Below are 23,596 nucleotides of genomic sequence, written 5' to 3' on the forward strand. Positions count from 1 at the left end.
GCTGCGCCAATTGGTTAAGATGATCTGTGATCCACAAGGTATCAATCATGTGATATGCGTAGCAGGCAGGCGGAAAGTCAGAAACCAAAAAAAAAAAAATTTTTTAAAAATTTGTGCTGAAGCAGGGACACACCTACACACTGCTGCCGACACACTAGTGTGTCCCGACACACAGTTTGGAAAGCACTGCTCTATTCTATGAGTTCTAAGCACCTACGGGCATGAAACGCGTAAGAACAGATGAGCCCCCTCCATATGTGTGTTTTTGCTACCGTCCTCATGTTTTAATGGATAATAAAGACTTCGTTTTTTTGACTGTTGCGAGTAGCCGGCATATTCTTTTTTCTTAAAAAGAGTTTGACCACTTTGGAGTTGAAGGGTACCTGTCAACTTCATGCAGAGTTCATCCCTGTTATGACAGCAGTCTGTTTGTCAGAGTTCTAGAGATCAACAAGTGGACTCTAATAGATGTACTAGTGGTTCCCTGGTCTTTCAGTCTGATTTACATCTTTCATACTTTTCTTTTGTTATCCAGGATAATAGCCAGGATGAAACAGGAGAGAACCTCCGTGATTCTAATTGCTCTGGCATAACATCATTGTGCTTGGTATGCAGATCTGGTAAAAATATCCTCTAGTCAGAATTGATGTCTTCCTCACAAGAAGGTTCTTCATCCCTTCTTCCATCAAAACCTCAAATCTCTTATTTTGACAGCATGATTGAGCACCTGATCAAGTGTTAGTCACTTTGATTTCAGACCAGAAAGCCTGTTACAATACCTATTTCATATCACATCATATCACTACATTTAAAAATTAAAAAAATCTTTCTGATTTGTATCTTAGAATTGCCATTAGAACTTTTTCAATTTTTGCAGGATGGTCTAGATAATGGTTTATCAGCCAGTTGCCTTAAATGCCAAATGTATGCCCTTGTAGTCTTGTACCACAATGAGATTTTGAGATTGTGACATTCAAGCCTTTGTTTAAGCAATGGTCATGATAAGACCAGTTATCAGGTCCGCATTCCCTCCATGGAAACTTAAAGGGCCAGTAAACCTTCTAAATAATGTTATATAATTCTGCACATAGTGCAGAATTATATAACATTAGCTTAGCACCAACTTTAAAGATCAAAGGATTTCAGATATATTTTAATTCAAAATTGGATTTTTCTACACGCCGCTCCTGGCTCTACTAAGCCGGTCTTTCTTTCTCCAACATAGGTGTGTCCGGTCCACGGCGTCATCCTTACTTGTGGGATATTCTCTTCCCCAACAGGAAATGGCAAAGAGCCCAGCAAAGCTGGTCACATGATCCCTCCTAGGCTCCGCCTACCCCAGTCATTCTCTTTGCCGTTGTACAGGCAACATCTCCACGGAGATGGCTTAGAGTTTTTTAGTGTTTAACTGTAGTTTTTCATTATTCAATCAAGAGTTTGTTATTTTCAAATAGTGCTGGTACGTACTATTTACTCAGAAACAGAAAAGAGATGAAGAATTCTGTTTGTATGAGGAAAATGATTTTAGCAACCGTAACTAAAATCCATGGCTGTTCCACACAGGACTGTTGAGAGCAATTAACTTCAGTTGGGGGAACAGTTTGCAGTCTCTTGCTGCTTGAGGTATGACACATTCTAACAAGACGATGTAATGCTGGAAGCTGTCATTTTCCCTATGGGATCCGGTAAGCCATGTTTATTACGATTGTAAATAAGGGCTTCACAAGGGCTTATTTAAACTGTAGACTTTTTTTGGGCTAAATCGATTGATATTAACACTTATTTAGCCTTGAGGAATCATTTATTCTGGGTATTTTGATTTAATAAAACGGCTCCGGTTCCGTTATTTTAAGGGTTAAAGCTTCCAAAATTGGTGTGCAATATTTTCAAGGCTTTAAGACGCTGTGGTGAAAATTTGGTGAATTTTGAACAATTCCTTCATGTTTTTTCGCAATTGCAGTAATAAAGTGTGTTCAGTTTAAAATTTAAAGTGACAGTAACGGTTTTATTTTAAAACGTTTTTTGTACTTTCTGATCAAGTTTATGCCTGTTTAACATGTCTGAACTACCAGATAGACTGTGTTCTGAATGTGGGGAAGCCAGAATTCCTATTCATTTAAATAAATGTGATTTATGTGATAATGACAACGATGCCCAAGATGATTCCTCAAGTGAGGGGAGTAAGCATGGTACTGCATCATTCCCTCCTTCGTCTACACGAGTCTTGCCCACTCAGGAGGCCCCTAGTACATCTAGCGCGCCAATACTCCTTACTATGCAACAATTAACGGCTGTAATGGATAATTCTGTCAAAAACATTTTAGCCAAAATGAACCCTTGTCAGCGTAAGCGTGGCTGCTCTGTTTTAGTTACTGAAGAGCATGACGACGCTGATATTAATATCTCTGAAGGGCCCCTAACCCAATCTGAGGGGGCCAGGGAGGTTTTGTCTGAGGGAGAAATTACTGATTTAGGGAACATTTCTCAGCAGGCTGAATCTGATGTGATTACATTTAAATTTAAATTGGAACATCTCCGCATTTTGCTTAAGGAGGTATTATCCACTCTGGATGATTGTGAAAATTTAGTCATCCCAGAGAAACTATGTAAAATGGACAAGTTCCTAGAGGTGCCGGGGCTCCCAGAAGCTTTTCCTATACCCAAGCGGGTGGCGGACATTGTTAATAAAGAATGGGAAAGGCCCGGTATTCCTTTCGTCCCTCCCCCCATATTTAAAAAATTGTTTCCTATGGTCGACCCCAGAAAGGACTTATGGCAGTCAGTCCCCAAGGTCGAGGGAGCGGTTTCTACTTTAAACAAACGCACCACTATTCCCATAGAGGATAGTTGTGCTTTCAAAGATCCTATGGATAAAAAATTAGAAGGTTTGCTTAAAAAGATGTTTGTTCAGCAGGGTTACCTTCTACAACCCATTTCATGCATTGTCCCTGTCACTACTGCCGCATATTTCTGGTTTGATGAACTGCTTAAGGTGCTCGATAGTGACTCTCCTCCTTATGAGGAGATTATGGACAGAATCAATGCTCTCAAATTGGCTAATTCTTTCACTCTAGACGCCTCTTTGCAATTGGCTAAGTTAGCGGCTAAGAACTCTGGGTTTGCTATTGTGGCGCGCAGAGCGCTTTGGTTGAAATCTTGGTCGGCTGATGCGTCTTCCAAGAACAAGCTACTAAACATTCCTTTCAAGGGGAAAACGCTGTTTGGTCCTGACTTGAAAGAGATTATCTCTGATATCACTGGGGGTAAGGGCCACGCCCTTCCTCAGGATCGGCCCTTCAAGGCAAAAAATAGACCTAATTTTCGTCCCTTTCGTAAAAACGGACCAGCCCAAGGTGCTACGTCCTCTAAGCAAGAGGGTAATACTTCTCAGGCCAAGCCGGCTTGGAGACCAATGCAAGGCTGGAACAAGGGAAAGCAGGCCAAGAAACCTGCCACTGCTACCAAGACAGCATGAAATATTGGCCCCCGATCCGGGACCGGATCTGGTGGGGGGCAGACTCTCTCTCTTCGCTCAGGCTTGGGCAAGAGATGTTCTGGATCCTTGGGCGCTAGAAATAGTCTCCCAGGGTTATCTTCTGGAATTCAAGGGACTTCCCCCAAGGGGGAGGTTCCACAAGTCGCAGTTGTCTTCAGACCACATAAAAAGACAGGCGTTCTTACATTGTGTAGAAGACCTGTTAAAAATGGGAGTAATTCATCCTGTTCCATTAAGAGAACAAGGGATGGGGTTCTACTCCAATCTGTTCATAGTTCCCAAAAAAGAGGGAACGTTCAGACCAATCCTAGATCTCAAGATCTTAAACAAATTTCTCAAGGTCCCATCGTTCAAGATGGAAACCATTCGAACTATCCTTCCTTCCATCCAGGAAGGTCAATTTATGACCACGGTGGATTTAAAGGATGCGTATCTACATATTCCTATCCACAAGGAACATCATCGGTTCCTAAGGTTTGCATTCCTGGACAAACATTACCAGTTCGTGGCGCTTCCTTTCGGATTAGCCACTGCTCCAAGGATTTTCACAAAGGTACTAGGGTCCCTTCTAGCGGTGCTAAGACCAAGGGGCATTGCAGTAGTACCTTACCTGGACGACATTCTGATTCAAGCGTCGTCCCTTCCTCAAGCAAAGGCTCACACGGACATTGTCCTGGCCTTTCTCAGATCTCACGGCTGGAAAGTGAACGTGGAAAAGAGTTCTCTATCCCCGTCAACAAGGGTTCCCTTCTTGGGAACAATTATAGACTCCTTAGAAATGAGGATCTTTCTAACAGAGGCCAGAAAAACAAAGCTTCTGGACTCTTGTCGGATACTTCATTCCGTTCCTCTTCCTTCCATAGCTCAGTGCATGGAAGTGATCGGGTTGATGGTGGCGGCGATGGACATAGTTCCTTTTGCGCGCATTCATCTAAGACCATTACAACTGTGCATGCTCAGTCAGTGGAATGGGGACTATACAGACTTGTCTCCGAAGATACAAGTAAATCAGAGGACCAGAGACTCACTCCGTTGGTGGCTGTCCCTGGACAATCTGTCTCAAGGGATGATGTTCCACAGACCAGAGTGGGTCATTGTCACGACCGACGCCAGTCTGATAGGCTGGGGCGCGGTCTGGGGATCCCTGAAAGCTCAGGGTCTTTGGTCTCGGGAAGAATCTCTTCTACCGATAAATATTCTGGAACTGAGAGCGATATTCAATGCGCTCCAGGCCTGGCCCCAGCTTGCGAGGACCAGGTTCATACGGTTTCAATCAGACAACATGACGACTGTTGCGTACATCAACCATCAGGGGGGAACAAGGAGTTCCCTAGCGATGGAAGAAGTAACCAAAATTATTCTTTGGGCGGAGTCTCACTCCTGCCACCTGTCTGCTATCCACATCCCAGGAGTGGAAAATTGGGAAGCGGATTTTCTGAGTCGTCAGACATTGCATCCGGGGGAGTGGGAACTCCATCCGGAAATCTTTGCCCAAGTCACTCACCTGTGGGGCATTCCAGACATGGATCTGATGGCCTCTCGTCAGAACTTCAAAGTTCCTTGCTACGGGGCCAGATCCAGGGATCCCAAGGCGGCTCTAGTGGATGCACTAGTAGCACCTTGGACCTTCAAACTAGCTTATGTGTTCCCGCCATTTCCTCTCATCCCCAGGCTGATAGCCAGGATCAAGCAGGAGAGGGCGTCGGTGATCTTGATAGCTCCTGCGTGGCCACGCAGGACTTGGTATGCAGATCTGGTGAATATGTCATCGGCTCCACCTTGGAAGCTACCTTTGAGACGAGACCTTCTTGTTCAGGGTCCGTTCGAACATCCGAATCTGGTTTCACTCCAGCTGACTGCTTGGAGATTGAACGCTTGATTTTATCGAAGCGAGGATTCTCAGATTCTGTGATCGATACTCTTGTTCAGGCCAGAAAGCCTGTGACTAGAAAGATTTACCACAAAATTTGGAAAAAATATATCTGTTGGTGTGAATCTAAAGGATTCCCTTGGGACAAGGTTAAGATTCCTAGGATTCTATCCTTCCTTCAAGAAGGATTGGAAAAAGGATTATCTGCAAGTTCCCTGAAGGGACAGATTTCTGCCTTGTCGGTATTACTTCACAAGAAGCTGGCAGCTGTGCCAGATGTTCAAGCCTTTGTTCAGGCTCTGGTTAGAATCAAGCCTGTTTACAAACCTTTGACTCCTCCTTGGAGTCTCAATTTAGTTCTTTCAGTTCTTCAGGGGGTTCCGTTTGAACCCTTACATTGCGTTGATATTAAGTTATTATCTTGGAAAGTTTTGTTTTTAGTTGCGATTTCTTCTGCTAGAAGAGTCTCAGAATTATCTGCTCTGCAGTGTTCTCCTCCTTATCTGGTGTTCCATGCAGATAAGGTGGTTTTACGTACTAAACCTGGTTTTCTTCCAAAAGTTGTTTCTAACAAAAACATTAACCAGGAGATTATCGTACCTTCTCTGTGTCCAAAACCAGTTTCAAAGAAGGAACGTTTGTTGCACAATTTGGATGTTGTTCGCGCTCTAAAATTCTATTTAGATGCTACAAAGGATTTTAGACAAACATCTTCCTTGTTTGTTGTTTATTCAGGTAAAAGGAGAGGTCAAAAAGCAACTTCTACCTCTCTCTCTTTTTGGATTAAAAGCATCATCTGATTGGCTTACGAGACTGCCGGACGGCAGCCTCCCGAAAGAATCACAGCTCATTCCACTAGGGCTGTGGCTTCCACATGGGCCTTCAAGAACGAGGCTTCTGTTGATCAGATATGTAGGGCAGCGACTTGGTCTTCACTGCACACTTTTACCAAATTTTACAAGTTTGATACTTTTGCTTCTTCTGAGGCTATTTTTGGGAGAAAGGTTTTGCAAGCCGTGGTGCCTTCCATTTAGGTGACCTGATTTGCTCCCTCCCTTCATCCGTGTCCTAAAGCTTTGGTATTGGTTCCCACAAGTAAGGATGACGCCGTGGACCGGACACACCTATGTTGGAGAAAACAGAATTTATGTTTACCTGATAAATTTCTTTCTCCAACGGTGTGCCCGGCCCACGGCCCGCCCTGGTTTTTTTAATCAGGTCTGATATTTTATTTTCTTTAACTACAGTCACCACGGTACCATATGGTTTCTCCTATGCAAATATTCCTCCTTAACGTCGGTCGAATGACTGGGGTAGGCGGAGCCTAGGAGGGATCATGTGACCAGCTTTGCTGGGCTCTTTGCCATTTCCTGTTGGGGAAGAGAATATCCCACAAGTAAGGATGACGCCGTGGACCGGACACACCGTTGGAGAAAGAAATTTATCAGGTAAACATAAATTCTGTTTTTCTTAAGGGCATCGCAGGCATGCTGTTTAGTCACAACTGGCCCGATTTCGCCATTGAACTAAACGTAGTTCGCTCCCGCTCTGGTCTGGTAGTGGGAGCGAGCTGCATTCAGTTTAATGGCGCGATCTGCCCGGCTGTGACTAGACAGCTGCACCGCGATGCGCGTAGGAAAAGAAAGACCCGCTCAGTAGAGCCAGGAGTGGCGTGTAGAAAAATCAAATTTTTAAATAAAATATATCTTAAATCCTTTGATGTATAAAGTTGGCGCTAAGCTAATGTTATATAATTCTGGTCTATGTGCAGAATTATTTAACATTATTTTGTAGGTTTAGTGGCCCTTTAACTTTATTTTCAGGATTCTTCGGGCTCAGCCATTTGGACCTATGCATGGTATGGTCATTCAACTGTTTTTAAAGGCTTGCTTTCTCTTTACTATTTCCTTGGCCAGAAGAGTATTTAAGCTTTCTGCTTTGTCTTGTTGTTCTGCTTACCTGTTTTTTTGTTTTTTTTTTGGTTTGTTTTTTTAATCGGTATAAAGCAATTTTAATAAACTACTCTTTCCTTCCTGAAGTTTTTTTCTCTGTAACATCAATTATAAAATTGTAGACCCATCTCTCTGTCTCATCTGAATGCCTGTTTATTACCTTTACCTGCCTAAATGTTTTTTCCTGCCCTATTTTCATGGTGGTCTTGTGGACTTCAACGTATATGATCCCACATGTTAGGGCTCATGCACTCTCACCATCTTATGAAAGAAGAAATGTATGCTTACCTGATGAATTTATTTTATAATGTTGAGAGTCCACAAGATCTGCCCTTGTTTTTCCATAACAATTGGCGACAGTGCAGGTTTGTATTTCTTTTACCCTGCTTATTCTTTACTATTTTATTTTCTCCTGGCCATATGTATGACTAAGGAATTATGGGAAGTGGGAGGGATTAAAGCTCTGTTGTGTGGGGTGTTTTGCCTCCTCCTGTATGGACTGGACTTTAATTCCACATGAGGTGGCTTGTGGGCTTGCACCATCATGAAATAAATGAATTTATCAGGTAAGCATACATTTTGTGTTATTAGATAATTTGCACTGTTATGATCAATTATTTTTTATTTTGTAGGCAGTCGACTGGTGGAGCTTAGGTGTTCTGATGTACGAGTTATTAACAGGGGCATCACCTTTTACAGTTGATGGAGAAAAGAATTCCCAAGCTGATATATCTAGGTATGCTGCATTACAGTGTGGTGGTAAACTTCTGGGGCAATGTTTCAGCTGTTAATTAATTTCCTTTCTTACTTTTTATATAGACGAATATTAAAAAATGATCCACCATATCCTCAAGAAATGAGTGAAGTAGTCAAAGATCTGATTCGACATCTTTTAATGAAAGATCCCAAAAAGAGATTGGGATGTGGACCAGATGGCTCTGATGAAGTAAAAAAACATTCCTTTTTTGAGGTGAGAAAGCTTTAAACTACAGTCTAAACTATGTATGTGCATTTTTTTTTCCTTTGGAATCTGGCAATGATTTCTGTAATATGGCAGCACAGATCTTTGTATGCTCCACTTAAACACTTAAAAATCTGACATCAAAACCAACCAGATGCTGTATTATAGAAACAATTGGCAAACTCCAAAAATATGCACATACCTACTGCAAGCCAAATATGTTTTAGGAACAATGGAGAAATCCATAATGGTTATAGGAAACCGTATAAATGTAAAAAAGTGTAGAGATGTATTTGTTTTTAACTAAAGCCTTTAGCCTGGGGTTGGATGGAACCCCTGGCCTTCTATTTATGAGTGTGAATAGGGTGTTCTTGTCAGTCTAGTCTAAATGCTGCTCTGGGCATATTCACCTCACTTACTCTTGGTTATTCCTCTTCACCAGTCCTTCCACTATCCTGCACTAGATTAGAGGATCAAATAAAAAAATTCTTATACCCTATATATCTTGCCTGATCTCTATATAATCATTTAGCGCTTACTCCTCCTCTATGCTTCTGATCTATGTCTCTTAGTTCCTCTGATTACGATCTCCCACACCTGTTATCTGACCATGGCCCACAATCAGCACTAAACACAAGCTACTCTAACTCCAACTACCACTTAAATTGTAAACTCTCATGGTAGAATGGATCCCGTGATCATTCGGCTGTTTATGTATTGAGCTCCTACTTAGAGTTAAAGGGACAGTTTATGTTTGTTTAAAAAGATAAATACCTTTATTACCCATTCCCCAGTTTTGTATAAACAACACTGTTATATGAATACACGTTTTACCTCTTTGATGACCTTTTATCTAAGCCTCTGCAAACTGTCCCCTTTCTCAGTTCTTTTGACCGACTTGCATTTTAGCCAATCAATGCTGACTGATAAATAACTACACGGGAGTGAGCATAATGTTAGCCTTCAACAGCTCAGAAATCCGTTTGAGCCTACCTAGGATTAGCTTTCAACAAATACTTCCAAGAGAACAAAACAAATTTAATGATTAAAGTAAAGTGGAACCAGGAATAAATGTCCCCTTGTACCAAACGCTCACTTATAAAGTACTGCAAGTTTTAACACACAGTAGTAAAGTAGGATACAAGAGTAAGAGACTGAACTCTCTCTCAAAAAATTACATAATTCAGTAACCAAACATGCAAAAGAAATGTAATATTGAAAGACAAACTAAGCGGTACTGTACAGACTCACAGCATAACAAATTACTGTGGATTATTTTGCCAAATTTACTTAAGACAAATGCAATACTGCTCATTGTAACTGGTGTGCTGCTTTCATGGAATGAGGACCATCTATTGCACATAACACAGCAGAAACACTGGAACTTCAGATGTATCAACGTGGGGGGAACATATGAAGGACAGAATAAGCATGGGAAAAGGCAAATACAGAAAGATACAATATAAATACTTTTTCAAAATTATGTCTTAAGGAGAACCTAGTCAAGCCAAGAGTCTGACAAAATCCAAATAAACCAAGATTTGTCAAAATAAGGAAATGTCCAATTAGTAAGAATTAAATATAAATACAAGTTATCAAGGAACAGAAATGTCTAAAATACAAAAGCAGTTTAAAACAGTCAAATAGCACAAACTGCAAAAGGATAAGTTTTATAAAAGCACAGAAGAAAGACTCTCTGCACAAGACTAAGAACACAAAACTAAAGTGCAATACAAAAAAGCTCGGTACACAAGTAGTCACATACTGCACACACATATATATATATCTATACCTGTATGTGTCTATCTAATGTGTGTGTATAAAACAAATATGCCAATCTTTAAGACAGCCCCCAAACTGTCCATCTACTTTTCCTGTGACCGATTCAGTTTCTGATCTAATTTTTAAGGAATTAAATGACAGCTGTTCCTTTAATTCCCTCTGCCAATTTAAAAAAACTAAATTCCCTCATTCTGCAAATACAGATTATAGGAACCTATTCCTAAAGTAGAAACGGATATATCTACTCTTGTCAGGTGAACTATTATTCCTTAGCACTTCTTTTAAGTATCCTTTTGGATACAAAGCTTGAAGGTTTTCACCTAGTATTTGGAGAGCAGGGTGGGCTAATACTCCAACAGCTGCAGGAGCCAATTAAACTCAGGTGTGACTCATGATTACTACTCCTCTGTTTTAAAAAGTAAGTCTTTCTTAGGCTAAATAGTTTTCAGCCAGTCAGGATGACTGGTTTGCTGTTTGGTGAAACTTAAAATACTAAAAGTTTTGCTGTGTTTGTTTGCCGATACAAGCAATACTGTAAAGGATATTTTGTTTTGCTGCAGTCAGAGACTTGCAGTTTTGGAAGCTTGCACAAGGAATTAACTTGTTTTCTCCAACATAGGTGTGTCCGGTCCACGGCGTCATCCTTACTTGTGGGATATTCTCCTCCCCAACAGGAAATGGCAAAGAGCCCAGCAAAGCTGGTCACATGATCCCTCCTAGGCTCCGCCTACCCCAGTCATTCTCTTTGCCGTTGTACAGGCAACATCTCCACGGAGATGGCTTAGAGTTTTTTAGTGTTTAACTGTAGTTTTTCATTATTCAATCAAGAGTTTGTTATTTTCAAATAGTGCTGGTACGTACTATTTACTCAGAAACAGAAAAGAGATGAAGAATTCTGTTTGTATGAGGAAAATGATTTTAGCAACCGTAACTAAAATCCATGGCTGTTCCACACAGGACTGTTGAGAGCAATTAACTTCAGTTGGGGGAACAGTTTGCAGTCCCTTGCTGCTTGAGGTATGACACATTCTAACAAGACGATGTAATGCTGGAAGCTGTCATTTTCCCTATGGGATCCGGTAAGCCATGTTTATTACGATTGTAAATAAGGGCTTCACAAGGGCTTATTTAAACTGTAGACTTTTTCTGGGCTAAATCGATTGATTATTAACACATATTTAGCCTTGAGGAATCATTTTATCTGGGTATTTTGATATAATAATATCGGCAGGCACTGTTTTAGACACCTTATTCTTTAGGGGCTTTCCCAAAGCATAGGCAGAGTCTCATTTTCGCGCCGGTGTTGCGCACTTGTTTTTGAGAGGCATGGCATGCAGTCGCATGTGAGAGGAGCTCTGATACTTATAAAAGACTTCTGAAGGCGTCATTTGGTATCGTATTCCCCTTTGGGTTTGGTTGGGTCTCAGCAAAGCAGATACCAGGGACTGTAAAGGGGTTTAAAGCTTAAAACGGCTCCGGTTCCGTTATTTTAAGGGTTAAAGCTTCCAAAATTGGTGTGCAATATTTTCAAGGCTTTAAGACGCTGTGGTGAAAATTTGGTGAATTTTGAACAATTCCTTCATGTTTTTTCGCAATTGCAGTAATAAAGTGTGTTCAGTTTAAAATTTAAAGTGACAGTAACGGTTTTAATTTAAAACGTTTTTTGTACTTTCTGATCAAGTTTATGCCTGTTTAACATGTCTGACCTACCAGATAGACTGTGTTCTGAATGTGGGGAAGCCAGAATTCCTATTCATTTAAATAAATGTGATTTATGTGATAATGACAATGATGCCCAAGATGATTCCTCAAGTGAGGGGAGTAAGCATGGTACTGCATCATTCCCTCCTTCGTCTACACGAGTCTTGCCCACTCAGGAGGCCCCTAGTACATCTAGCGCGCCAATACTCCTTACTATGCAACAATTAACGGCTGTAATGGATAATTCTGTCAAAAACATTTTAGCCAAAATGAACCCTTGTCAGCGTAAGCGTGGCTGCTCTGTTTTAGTTACTGAAGAGCATGACGACGCTGATATTAATATCTCTGAAGGGCCCCTAACCCAATCTGAGGGGGCCAGGGAGGTTTTGTCTGAGGGAGAAATTACTGATTTAGGGAACATTTCTCAGCAGGCTGAATCTGATGTGATTACATTTAAATTTAAATTGGAACATCTCCGCATTTTGCTTAAGGAGGTATTATCCACTCTGGATGATTGTGAAAATTTAGTCATCCCAGAGAAACTATGTAAAATGGACAAGTTCCTAGAGGTGCCGGGGCTCCCAGAAGCTTTTCCTATACCCAAGCGGGTGGCGGACATTGTTAATAAAGAATGGGAAAGGCCCGGTATTCCTTTCGTCCCTCCCCCCATATTTAAAAAATTGTTTCCTATGGTCGACCCCAGAAAGGACTTATGGCAGTCAGTCCCCAAGGTCGAGGGAGCGGTTTCTACTTTAAACAAACGCACCACTATTCCCATAGAGGATAGTTGTGCTTTCAAAGATCCTATGGATAAAAAATTAGAAGGTTTGCTTAAAAAGATGTTTGTTCAGCAGGGTTACCTTCTACAACCCATTTCATGCATTGTCCCTGTCACTACTGCCGCATATTTCTGGTTTGATGAACTGCTTAAGGTGCTCGATAGTGACTCTCCTCCTTATGAGGAGATTATGGACAGAATCAATGCTCTCAAATTGGCTAATTCTTTCACTCTAGACGCCTCTTTGCAATTGGCTAAGTTAGCGGCTAAGAACTCTGGGTTTGCTATTGTGGCGCGCAGAGCGCTTTGGTTGAAATCTTGGTCGGCTGATGCGTCTTCCAAGAACAAGCTACTAAACATTCCTTTCAAGGGGAAAACGTTGTTTGGTCCTGACTTGAAAGAGATTATCTCTGATATCACTGGGGGTAAGGGCCACGCCCTTCCTCAGGATCGGCCTTTCAAGGCAAAAAATAGACCTAATTTTCGTCCCTTTCGTAAAAACGGACCAGCCCAAGGTGCTACGTCCTCTAAGCAAGAGGGTAATACTTCTCAGGCCAAGCCAGCTTGGAGACCAATGCAAGGCTGGAACAAGGGAAAGCAGGCCAAGAAACCTGCCACTGCTACCAAGACAGCATGAAATATTGGCCCCCGATCCGGGACCGGATCTGGTGGGGGGCAGACTCTCTCTCTTCGCTCAGGCTTGGGCAAGAGATGTTCTGGATCCCTGGGCGCTAGAAATAGTCTCCCAGGGTTATCTTCTGGAATTCAAGGGACTTCCCCCAAGGGGGAGGTTCCACAGGTCGCAGTTGTCTTCAGACCACATAAAAAGACAGGCGTTCTTACATTGTGTAGAAGACCTGTTAAAAATGGGAGTGATTCATCCTGTTCCATTAAGAGAACAAGGGATGGGGTTCTACTCCAATCTGTTCATAGTTCCCAAAAAAGAGGGAACGTTCAGACCAATCCTAGATCTCAAGATCTTAAACAAATTTCTCAAGGTCCCATCGTTCAAGATGGAAACCATTCGAACTATCCTTCCTTCCATCCAGGAAGGTCAATTCATGACCACGGTGGATTTAAAGGATGCGTATCTACATATTCCTATCCACAAGGAACATCATCGGTTCCTAAGGTTTGCATTCCTGGACAAACATTACCAGTTCGTGGCGCTTCCTTTCGGATTAGCCACTGCTCCAAGGACTTTCACAAAGGTACTAGGGTCCCTTCTAGCGGTGCTAAGACCAAGGGGCATTGCAGTAGTACCTTACCTGGACGACATTCTGATTCAAGCGTCGTCCCTTCCTCAAGCAAAGGCTCACACGGACATTGTCCTGGCCTTTCTCAGATCTCACGGCTGGAAAGTGAACGTGGAAAAGAGTTCTCTATCCCCGTCAACAAGGGTTCCCTTCTTGGGAACAATTATAGACTCCTTAGAAATGAGGATCTTTCTAACAGAGGCCAGAAAAACAAAGCTTCTGGACTCTTGTCGGATACTTCATTCCGTTCCTCTTCCTTCCATAGCTCAGTGCATGGAAGTGATCGGGTTGATGGTGGCGGCGATGGACATAGTTCCTTTTGCGCGCATTCATCTAAGACCATTACAACTGTGCATGCTCAGTCAGTGGAATGGGGACTATACAGACTTGTCTCCGAAGATACAAGTAAATCAGAGGACCAGAGACTCACTCCGTTGGTGGCTGTCCCTGGACAATCTGTCTCAAGGGATGATGTTCCACAGACCAGAGTGGGTCATTGTCACGACCGACGCCAGTCTGATAGGCTGGGGCGCGGTCTGGGGATCCCTGAAAGCTCAGGGTCTTTGGTCTCGGGAAGAATCTCTTCTACCGATAAATATTCTGGAACTGAGAGCGATATTCAATGCTCTCCAGGCCTGGCCCCAGCTTGCGAGGACCAGGTTCATACGGTTTCAATCAGACAACATGACGACTGTTGCGTACATCAACCATCAGGGGGGAACAAGGAGTTCCCTAGCGATGGAAGAAGTAACCAAAATTATTCTTTGGGCGGAGTCTCACTCCTGCCACCTGTCTGCTATCCACATCCCAGGAGTGGAAAATTGGGAAGCGGATTTTCTGAGTCGGCAGACATTGCATCCGGGGGAGTGGGAACTCCATCCGGAAATCTTTGCCCAAGTCACTCACCTGTGGGGCATTCCAGACATGGATCTGATGGCCTCTCGTCAGAACTTCAAAGTTCCTTGCTACGGGGCCAGATCCAGGGATCCCAAGGCGGCTCTAGTGGATGCACTAGTGGCACCTTGGACCTTCAAACTAGCTTATGTGTTCCCGCCATTTCCTCTCATCCCCAGGCTGATAGCCAGGATCAAGCAGGAGAGGGCGTCGGTGATCTTGATAGCTCCTGCGTGGCCACGCAGGACTTGGTATGCAGATCTGGTGAATATGTCATCGGCTCCACCTTGGAAGCTACCTTTGAGACGAGACCTTCTTGTTCAGGGTCCGTTCGAACATCCGAATCTGGTTTCACTCCAGCTGACTGCTTGGAGATTGAACGCTTGATTTTATCGAAGCGAGGATTCTCAGATTCTGTTATCGATACTCTTGTTCAGGCCAGAAAGCCTGTGACTAGAAAGATTTACCACAAAATTTGGAAAAAATATATCTGTTGGTGTGAATCTAAAGGATTCCCTTGGGACAAGGTTAAGATTCCTAGGATTCTATCCTTCCTTCAAGAAGGATTGGAAAAAGGATTATCTGCAAGTTCCCTGAAGGGACAGATTTCTGCCTTGTCGGTATTACTTCACAAAAAGCTGGCAGCTGTGCCAGATGTTCAAGCCTTTGTTCAGGCTCTGGTTAGAATCAAGCCTGTTTACAAACCTTTGACTCCTCCTTGGAGTCTCAATTTAGTTCTTTCAGTTCTTCAGGGGGTTCCGTTTGAACCCTTACATTCCGTTGATATTAAGTTATTATCTTGGAAAGTTTTGTTTTTAGTTGCGATTTCTTCTGCTAGAAGAGTCTCAGAATTATCTGCTCTGCAGTGTTCTCCTCCTTATCTGGTGTTCCATGCAGATAAGGTGGTTTTACGTACTAAACCTGGTTTTCTTCCAAAAGTTGTTTCTAACAAAAACATTAACCAGGAGATTATCGTACCTTCTCTGTGTCCAAAACCAGTTTCAAAGAAGGAACGTTTGTTGCACAATTTGGATGTTGTTCGCGCTCTAAAATTCTATTTAGATGCTACAAAGGATTTTAGACAAACATCTTCCTTGTTTGTTGTTTATTCAGGTAAAAGGAGAGGTCAAAAGGCAACTTCTACCTCTCTCTCTTTTTGGATTAAAAGCATCATCAGATTGGCTTACGAGACTGCCGGACGGCAGCCTCCCGAAAGAATCACAGCTCATTCCACTAGGGCTGTGGCTTCCACATGGGCCTTCAAGAACGAGGCTTCTGTTGATCAGATATGTAGGGCAGCGACTTGGTCTTCACTGCACACTTTTACCAAATTTTACAAGTTTGATACTTTTGCTTCTTCTGAGGCTATTTTTGGGAGAAAGGTTTTGCAAGCCGTGGTGCCTTCCATTTAGGTGACCTGATTTGCTCCCTCCCTTCATCCGTGTCCTAAAGCTTTGGTATTGGTTCCCACAAGTAAGGATGACGCCGTGGACCGGACACACCTATGTTGGAGAAAACAGAATTTATGTTTACCTGATAAATTTCTTTCTCCAACGGTGTGTCCGGTCCACGGCCCGCCCTGGTTTTTTTAATCAGGTCTGATATTTTATTTTCTTTAACTACAGTCACCACGGTACCATATGGTTTCTCCTATGCAAATATTCCTCCTTAACGTCGGTCGAATGACTGGGGTAGGCGGAGCCTAGGAGGGATCATGTGACCAGCTTTGCTGGGCTCTTTGCCATTTCCTGTTGGGGAGGAGAATATCCCACAAGTAAGGATGACGCCGTGGACCGGACACACCGTTGGAGAAAGAAATTTATCAGGTAAACATAAATTCTGTTTTTGCCCTCTTCGGTGAAGGAACTGTATGCTGCTGTTAGTCACCTCTATGTGAAAGAAAATAAAGCTTTGAAAACTAAAACTGGATTGTGTCCTGTGGCATATAAACCCTTGAAGCCAGTGGTTACCAAAGATCCGTGTTAGTCTGCTGACATGGTCTCTAAACGCAGGCTTCCCTTTCAGGGTAAAATCCTGTTTGAGCCAGGACGCTATTATTGCCACAGTCACCGGGGGTAAGGGAGAGTTTTTTTGCCTCAGGATAGAAAACCCAAGGGTAAGGTTAGATCTGCAATTTTAATTTCTTTTGGCAATCAAAATTGTTATTATTAAACCCTTTTTTCTTTATTTGCTAAGTAGCTTTTACTGTCTTTTACAGTTATTTTAGCTTTTAATAGTACTGTATTATTTTACTGTTTTTCTGTTTTAGGGGTTAACCATTTTGCAGTGTGCCACTACTGTTATTTCTTCCCTTCAGGGTTATCTATGTGCTTCTTACTCCTGATTTGCTTAAGCCTATCTCTGGTACCTAAGCTATTTCCTTACTGTTACTATAGAGGAAAATAGTGCAGATCAGGGCTTGTCTGTCAGCTGTTAATTTAGAAGGGAGATCCTATGACACTTTAACCAAAGAAGTTTGTATCTGCTTTGTAAGGATTCTCAGGTGTGTCCCCAGTCTCTGATGGGGGGCAGATTGAGTCTCTTTGAGGCTTTGGAGAGATCTGTTCAGAATCTCTAGCTGTTGGAAATCATCTTTAGTTCAAAGCCTCCTTGAGGAAGATTCTTGCTTTCTCTAGTGTTTCATTCGTTTAACCCCTTAACGACCAACGACATATGGGGTATGTCCTGCAAAAAAATGCAGTTAACGACCAAGGATGTACCCCGTACGTTGTTGGTCTTTGAAAGAGGTGGAATCGATCCTGATCGCTTCCAGCCGCTTTAATGTTTTTGCAATGATGCCTCGATATTGAGGCATCCTGCAATAACTTTTTTTTAGTCATCCGATGCAGAGAGAGCCACTCTGTGGCCCTCTCTGCACCGGACATCGATGGCTGTGATCGTTGGTGGGTGGGAGCAGATGTGGGAGGCGGGTGGGCGGCCATCGATGGCTTCTGATGTGTAGAGGCGGACGGAGTCATCGGGGGTGCGCAAGGGGGGCGGCAGTGCGTGAGCGTGCACGGGGCGGGAGCGGGTGGGAACCACTACACTATGGAAAAAAATTAAACTAAAGTGGGAGAGAGGAGGGAATTGGGATCTAATGGATCTGGGAGGGGGTGGGGGGATTGTCTTTTGGGGGGAAAGCTATACTACAGAAAAATAGGGACAAAATAAAAAAAATAATAATTTGTACCCAAGATGGAGCAAATAAGGTAGAGGGGGAGGGTTAGAGAGATGTTTTGGGGGGGGGGGGTTCGGGAGGTTGGGGGCTAAGGGGGGAATCCTACACACACACACACACACACACATATATATATATATATATATATATATATATATATATATATATATATATATATATATATACATACATACATGCAGGTGGCCCTCGTTTTACAAGGGTTCAATTTACACCGTTTCAGAATAACAACCTTTTTTTCCAGTCATGTGACTGCTATTGAGAAGCAGTGAATTTATTAAAATAGCCAGTAGGTGGCGCTGTCCGCTTGTGTTGCAGCAAAGCCAAGCAAGCTGAATTTAATCGGTTTAACCAGACCTGAGCAATTAAGCAGATTTCAAAGGAACAAAATCTTCCTGTCTATAAATCAGTCCAGATTGGAATGCATAGAAAGAACTGTTTGCAGAAAAATGCAAGTGAAGACTGTGTTGTGTGATTATTTTATTAGGTTTATAATGCTGTTTAGCAAATGTTTTTGTTCATTTAACTTAGTTTAATTATATATTCGGTTTTGTGTGATTATTTTATTAGGTTTATAATGCTGTTTAGCATTTAAAGTCTTCATTTCAAAGCTTTAAAAATAGTGTATTAGGTGTTACTTATGAAAAATTTTGAGAGGGGCCTGGAACCTATCTCCCTTACTTCCCATTGACTTACATTATAAACTGGGTTTTAATTTACAACGGTTTCGATTTACAACCATTCCTTCTGGAACCTAACCCCGGCGTAAACTGAGGGCTACATGTATGTATATATATATATATATATAAGTGTTATTTTAGTACTGGCAGACTTTCTTCCAGTACTTAAGATGGCAGGACAATTGTGGTGTGGGGGAGGATAGAGATCAGGGGGTGTGATGTGTCAGGTGGGAGGCTAATCTCTACACTAAACCTAAAATTAACCCTGCAAGCTCCCTACAAGCTACCTGATTAACCCCTTCACTGCTAGACATAATACACGTGTGATGCGCAGCGGCATTTAGCAGCCTTCTAATTATCAAAAAGCAACGCCAAAGCCATATATGACTGCTATTTTTGAACAAAGGGGATCCCAGAGAAGCATTTACAACCATTTGTGCCATCATTGCAAAAGCTGTTTGTAAATAATTTCAGTGAGAAACCTAAAATTGTGAAAAATGTAAAGTTTTTTTTAAATTTGATCGCATTTGGCGGTGATATGGTGGCATGAAATATGCCAAAATGGGCCTAGATCAATACTTGGGGTTGTCTACTACACTAACGCTAAAATTAACCCTACAAGCTCCCTAATTAACCCCTTCACTGCTGGACATAATACACATGTGTAAATAAAAAGAGAGAGAAGCGCTCAACCTGGAAACGAACAATAGCATAATAGCTTGTTCTATGGCTAGTTACCACCCAAGAAGCAGCCTCTTTTTGCTCAACATGTGCCTTTCACAGAGAAAAACTTTCCTGAAGCATATCAGTCTGATCCTGACTTCACAGTGCAGTCCAGCCCCGAAATACCAGGCAATTCTTCTCTGAACAAGAGAAACAGCAAAACCCCAGACGTACGTTTCGGCCTATTGTGGGCCTCGTCAGTGAGGTGCAGCCATATCCCTCTAGGCACACTGAGCAACGGGTCCACGTCTGGATTCCCGCATCACACTTAGGGAGACTTCCCAAAATGTCATAATTTGCATAAATAAAAAGAGAGAGAAGCGCTCAACCTGGAAACGAACAATAGCATAATAGCTTGTTCTATGGCTAGTTACCACCCAAGAAGCAGCCTCTTTTTGCTCAACATGTGCCTTTCACAGAGAAAAACTTTCCTGAAGCATATCAGTCTGATCCTGACTTCACAGTGCAGTCCAGCCCCGAAATACCAGGCAATTCTTCTCTGAACAAGAGAAACAGCAAAACCCCAGACGTACGTTTCGGCCTATTGTGGGCCTCGTCAGTGAGGTGCAGCCATATCCCTCTAGGCACACTGAGCAACGGGTCCACGTCTGGATTCCCGCATCACACTTAGGGAGACTTCCCAAAATGTCATAATTTGCATAAATAAAAAGAGAGAGAAGCGCTCAACCTGGAAACGAACAATAGCATAATAGCTTGTTCTATGGCTAGTTACCACCCAAGAAGCAGCCTCTTTTTGCTCAACATGTGCCTTTCACAGAGAAAAACTTTCCTGAAGCAAATTATTATGACCCTGGGGAAGTCTCCCTATGGGTGATGGGGGAAACCAGACGTGGACTCCTTGCCCAGTGTGCTTAGAGGAATGTGGCTGCACCTCACTGACGAGGCCCATAGGAGGCCGAGGCGATCGTCTGGGGTTGTCATGTTCCTTTTTCAGAGGAGAATTGCCTGGTATTTCGGGGCTGGACTGACCTTACTTGGCGGGATCAGACTGATATACTTCAGGAAAGTTTTCTTCTGTGAAAAGCACACTGGTCTAAAAGAGGCTGCTTCCGGGTGGTAAATCGCCATAGAACAAGCCACTGGGCTGTTGTTCGTTCCTGGTAGAGCGCTTCTCTCTTTGTATGCAAATTATTATGACCCTGGGGAAGTCTCCCTATGGGTGATGGGGGAAACCAGACGTGGACTCCTTGCCCAGTGTGCTTAGAGGAATGTGGCTGCACCTCACTGACGAGGCCCATAGGAGGCCGAGGCGATCGTCTGGGGTTGTCATGTTCCTTGTTCAGAGGAGAATTGCCTGGTATTTCGGGGCTGGACTGACCTTACTTGGCGGGATCAGACTGATATACTTCAGGAAAGTTTTCTTCTGTGAAAAGCACACTGGTCTAAAAGAGGCTGCTTCCGGGTGGTAAATCGCCATAGAACAAGCCACTGGGCTGTTGTTCGTTCCTGGTAGAGCGCTTCTCTCTTTGTATGCAAATTATTATGACCCTGGGGAAGTCTCCCTATGGGTGATGGGGGGAACCAGACGTGGACTCCTTGCCCAGTGTGCTTAGAGGAATGTGGCTGCACCTCACTGACGAGGCCCATAGGAGGCCGAGGCGATCGTCTGGGGTTGTCATGTTCCTTGTTCAGAGGAGAATTGCCTGGTATTTCGGGGCTGGACTGACCTTACTTGGCGGGATCAGACTGATATACTTCAGGAAAGTTTTCTTCTGTGAAAAGCACACTGGTCTAAAAGAGGCTGCTTCCGGGTGGTAAATCGCCATAGAACAAGCCACTGGGCTGTTGTTCATTCCTGGTAGAGCGCTTCTCTCTTTGTATGCAAATTATTATGACCCTGGGGAAGTCTCCCTATGGGTGATGGGGGAAACCAGACGTGGACTCCTTGCCCAGTGTGCTTAGAGGAATGTGGCTGCACCTCACTGACGAGGCCCATAGGAGGCCGAGGCGATCGTCTGGGGTTGTCATGTTCCTTGTTCAGAGGAGAATTGCCTGGTATTTCGGGGCTGGACTGACCTTACTTGGCGGGATCAGACTGATATACTTCAGGAAAGTTTTCTTCTGTGAAAAGCACACTGGTCTAAAAGAGGCTGCTTCCGGGTGGTAAATCGCCATAGAACAAGCCACTGGGCTGTTGTTCGTTCCTGGTAGAGCGCTTCTCTCTTTGTATGCAAATTATTATGACCCTGGGGAAGTCTCCCTATGGGTGATGGGGGAAACCAGACGTGGACTCCTTGCCCAGTGTGCTTAGAGGAATGTGGCTGCACCTCACTGACGAGGCCCATAGGAGGCCGAGGCGATCGTCTGGGGTTGTCATGTTCCTTGTTCAGAGGAGAATTGCCTGGTATTTCGGGGCTGGACTGACCTTACTTGGCGGGATCAGACTGATATACTTCAGGAAAGTTTTCTTCTGTGAAAAGCACACTGGTCTAAAAGAGGCTGCTTCCGGGTGGTAAATCGCCATAGAACAAGCCACTGGGCTGTTGTTCGTTCCTGGTAGAGCGCTTCTCTCTTTGTATGCAAATTATTATGACCCTGGGGAAGTCTCCCTATGGGTGATGGGGGAAACCAGACGTGGACTCCTTGCCCAGTGTGCTTAGAGGAATGTGGCTGCACCTCACTGACGAGGCCCATAGGAGGCCGAGGCGATCGTCTGGGGTTGTCATGTTCCTTGTTCAGAGGAGAATTGCCTGGTATTTCGGGGCTGGACTGACCTTACTTGGCGGGATCAGACTGATATACTTCAGGAAAGTTTTCTTCTGTGAAAAGCACACTGGTCTAAAAGAGGCTGCTTCCGGGTGGTAAATCGCCATAGAACAAGCCACTGGGCTGTTGTTCGTTCCTGGTAGAGCGCTTCTCTCTTTGTATGCAAATTATTATGACCCTGGGGAAGTCTCCCTATGGGTGATGGGGGAAACCAGACGTGGACTCCTTGCCCAGTGTGCTTAGAGGAATGTGGCTGCACCTCACTGACGAGGCCCATAGGAGGCCGAGGCGATCGTCTGGGGTTGTCATGTTCCTTGTTCAGAGGAGAATTGCCTGGTATTTCGGGGCTGGACTGACCTTACTTGGCGGGATCAGACTGATATACTTCAGGAAAGTTTTCTTCTGTGAAAAGCACACTGGTCTAAAAGAGGCTGCTTCCGGGTGGTAAATCGCCATAGAACAAGCCACTGGGCTGTTGTTCGTTCCTGGTAGAGCGCTTCTCTCTTTGTATGCAAATTATTATGACCCTGGGGAAGTCTCCCTATGGGTGATGGGGGAAACCAGACGTGGACTCCTTGCCCAGTGTGCTTAGAGGAATGTGGCTGCACCTCACTGACGAGGCCCATAGGAGGCCGAGGCGATCGTCTGGGGTTGTCATGTTCCTTGTTCAGAGGAGAATTGCCTGGTATTTCGGGGCTGGACTGACCTTACTTGGCGGGATCAGACTGATATACTTCAGGAAAGTTTTCTTCTGTGAAAAGCACACTGGTCTAAAAGAGGCTGCTTCCGGGTGGTAAATCGCCATAGAACAAGCCACTGGGCTGTTGTTCGTTCCTGGTAGAGCGCTTCTCTCTTTGTATGCAAATTATTATGACCCTGGGGAAGTCTCCCTATGGGTGATGGGGGAAACCAGACGTGGACTCCTTGCCCTGTGTGCTTAGAGGAATGTGGCTGCACCTCACTGACGAGGCCCATAGGAGGCCGAGGCGATCGTCTGGGGTTGTCATGTTCCTTGTTCAGAGGAGAATTGCCTGGTATTTCGGGGCTGGACTGACCTTACTTGGCGGGATCAGACTGATATACTTCAGGAAAGTTTTCTTCTGTGAAAAGCACACTGGTCTAAAAGAGGCTGCTTCCGGGTGGTAAATCGCCATAGAACAAGCCACTGGGCTGTTGTTCGTTCCTGGTAGAGCGCTTCTCTCTTTGTATGCATAATACACATGTGGTCCGCAGTGGCATTTAGCGGCCTTGTAATTACCAAAAAGCAACGCCAAAGCCATATATGTCTGCTAGTTCTGAACAAAGGGGATTCCAGAGAAGCATTTACAACCATTTATGCCATAATTGCACAAGTTGTTTGTAAATAATTTCAGTGAGAAACCTAAAGTTTGTGAAAAAAATTGTGAAAATGTGCTGCCTCAATGAGGCATAGAATATTACATAGCCTCTGTTATGTTCATGTTGTTATAGTTAAGAAATCATATATTTCTTCTGTTAAGTGTGATCAGTCCACGGGTCATCATTACTTGTGGGATATTAACTGCTCCCCTACAGGAAGTGCAAGAGGATTCACCCAGCAG

At 43.6% G+C, this 23,596-nt stretch overlaps 1 protein-coding gene across 3 annotated transcripts in view; it reads left to right on the top strand.

The window, feature by feature from the left end:
* The window catches only part of RPS6KA5 (ribosomal protein S6 kinase A5), a 589,637-nt gene that overhangs the window by 199,164 nt on the left and 366,877 nt on the right, over window positions 1-23,596 (top strand). For all 3 annotated transcript variants that reach the window (XM_053697560.1, XM_053697561.1, XM_053697559.1), the window contains exons 7-8: window positions 7,951-8,054; window positions 8,138-8,288. In XM_053697560.1, the coding sequence (XP_053553535.1) occupies window positions 7,951-8,054; window positions 8,138-8,288 (255 nt within the window). The remainder of the gene's footprint in view (window positions 1-7,950; window positions 8,055-8,137; window positions 8,289-23,596) is intronic.

This window comes from Bombina bombina, chromosome 1 (assembly GCF_027579735.1).
Source record: "Bombina bombina isolate aBomBom1 chromosome 1, aBomBom1.pri, whole genome shotgun sequence".
NCBI classification, from domain to species: domain Eukaryota; kingdom Metazoa; phylum Chordata; class Amphibia; order Anura; family Bombinatoridae; genus Bombina; species Bombina bombina.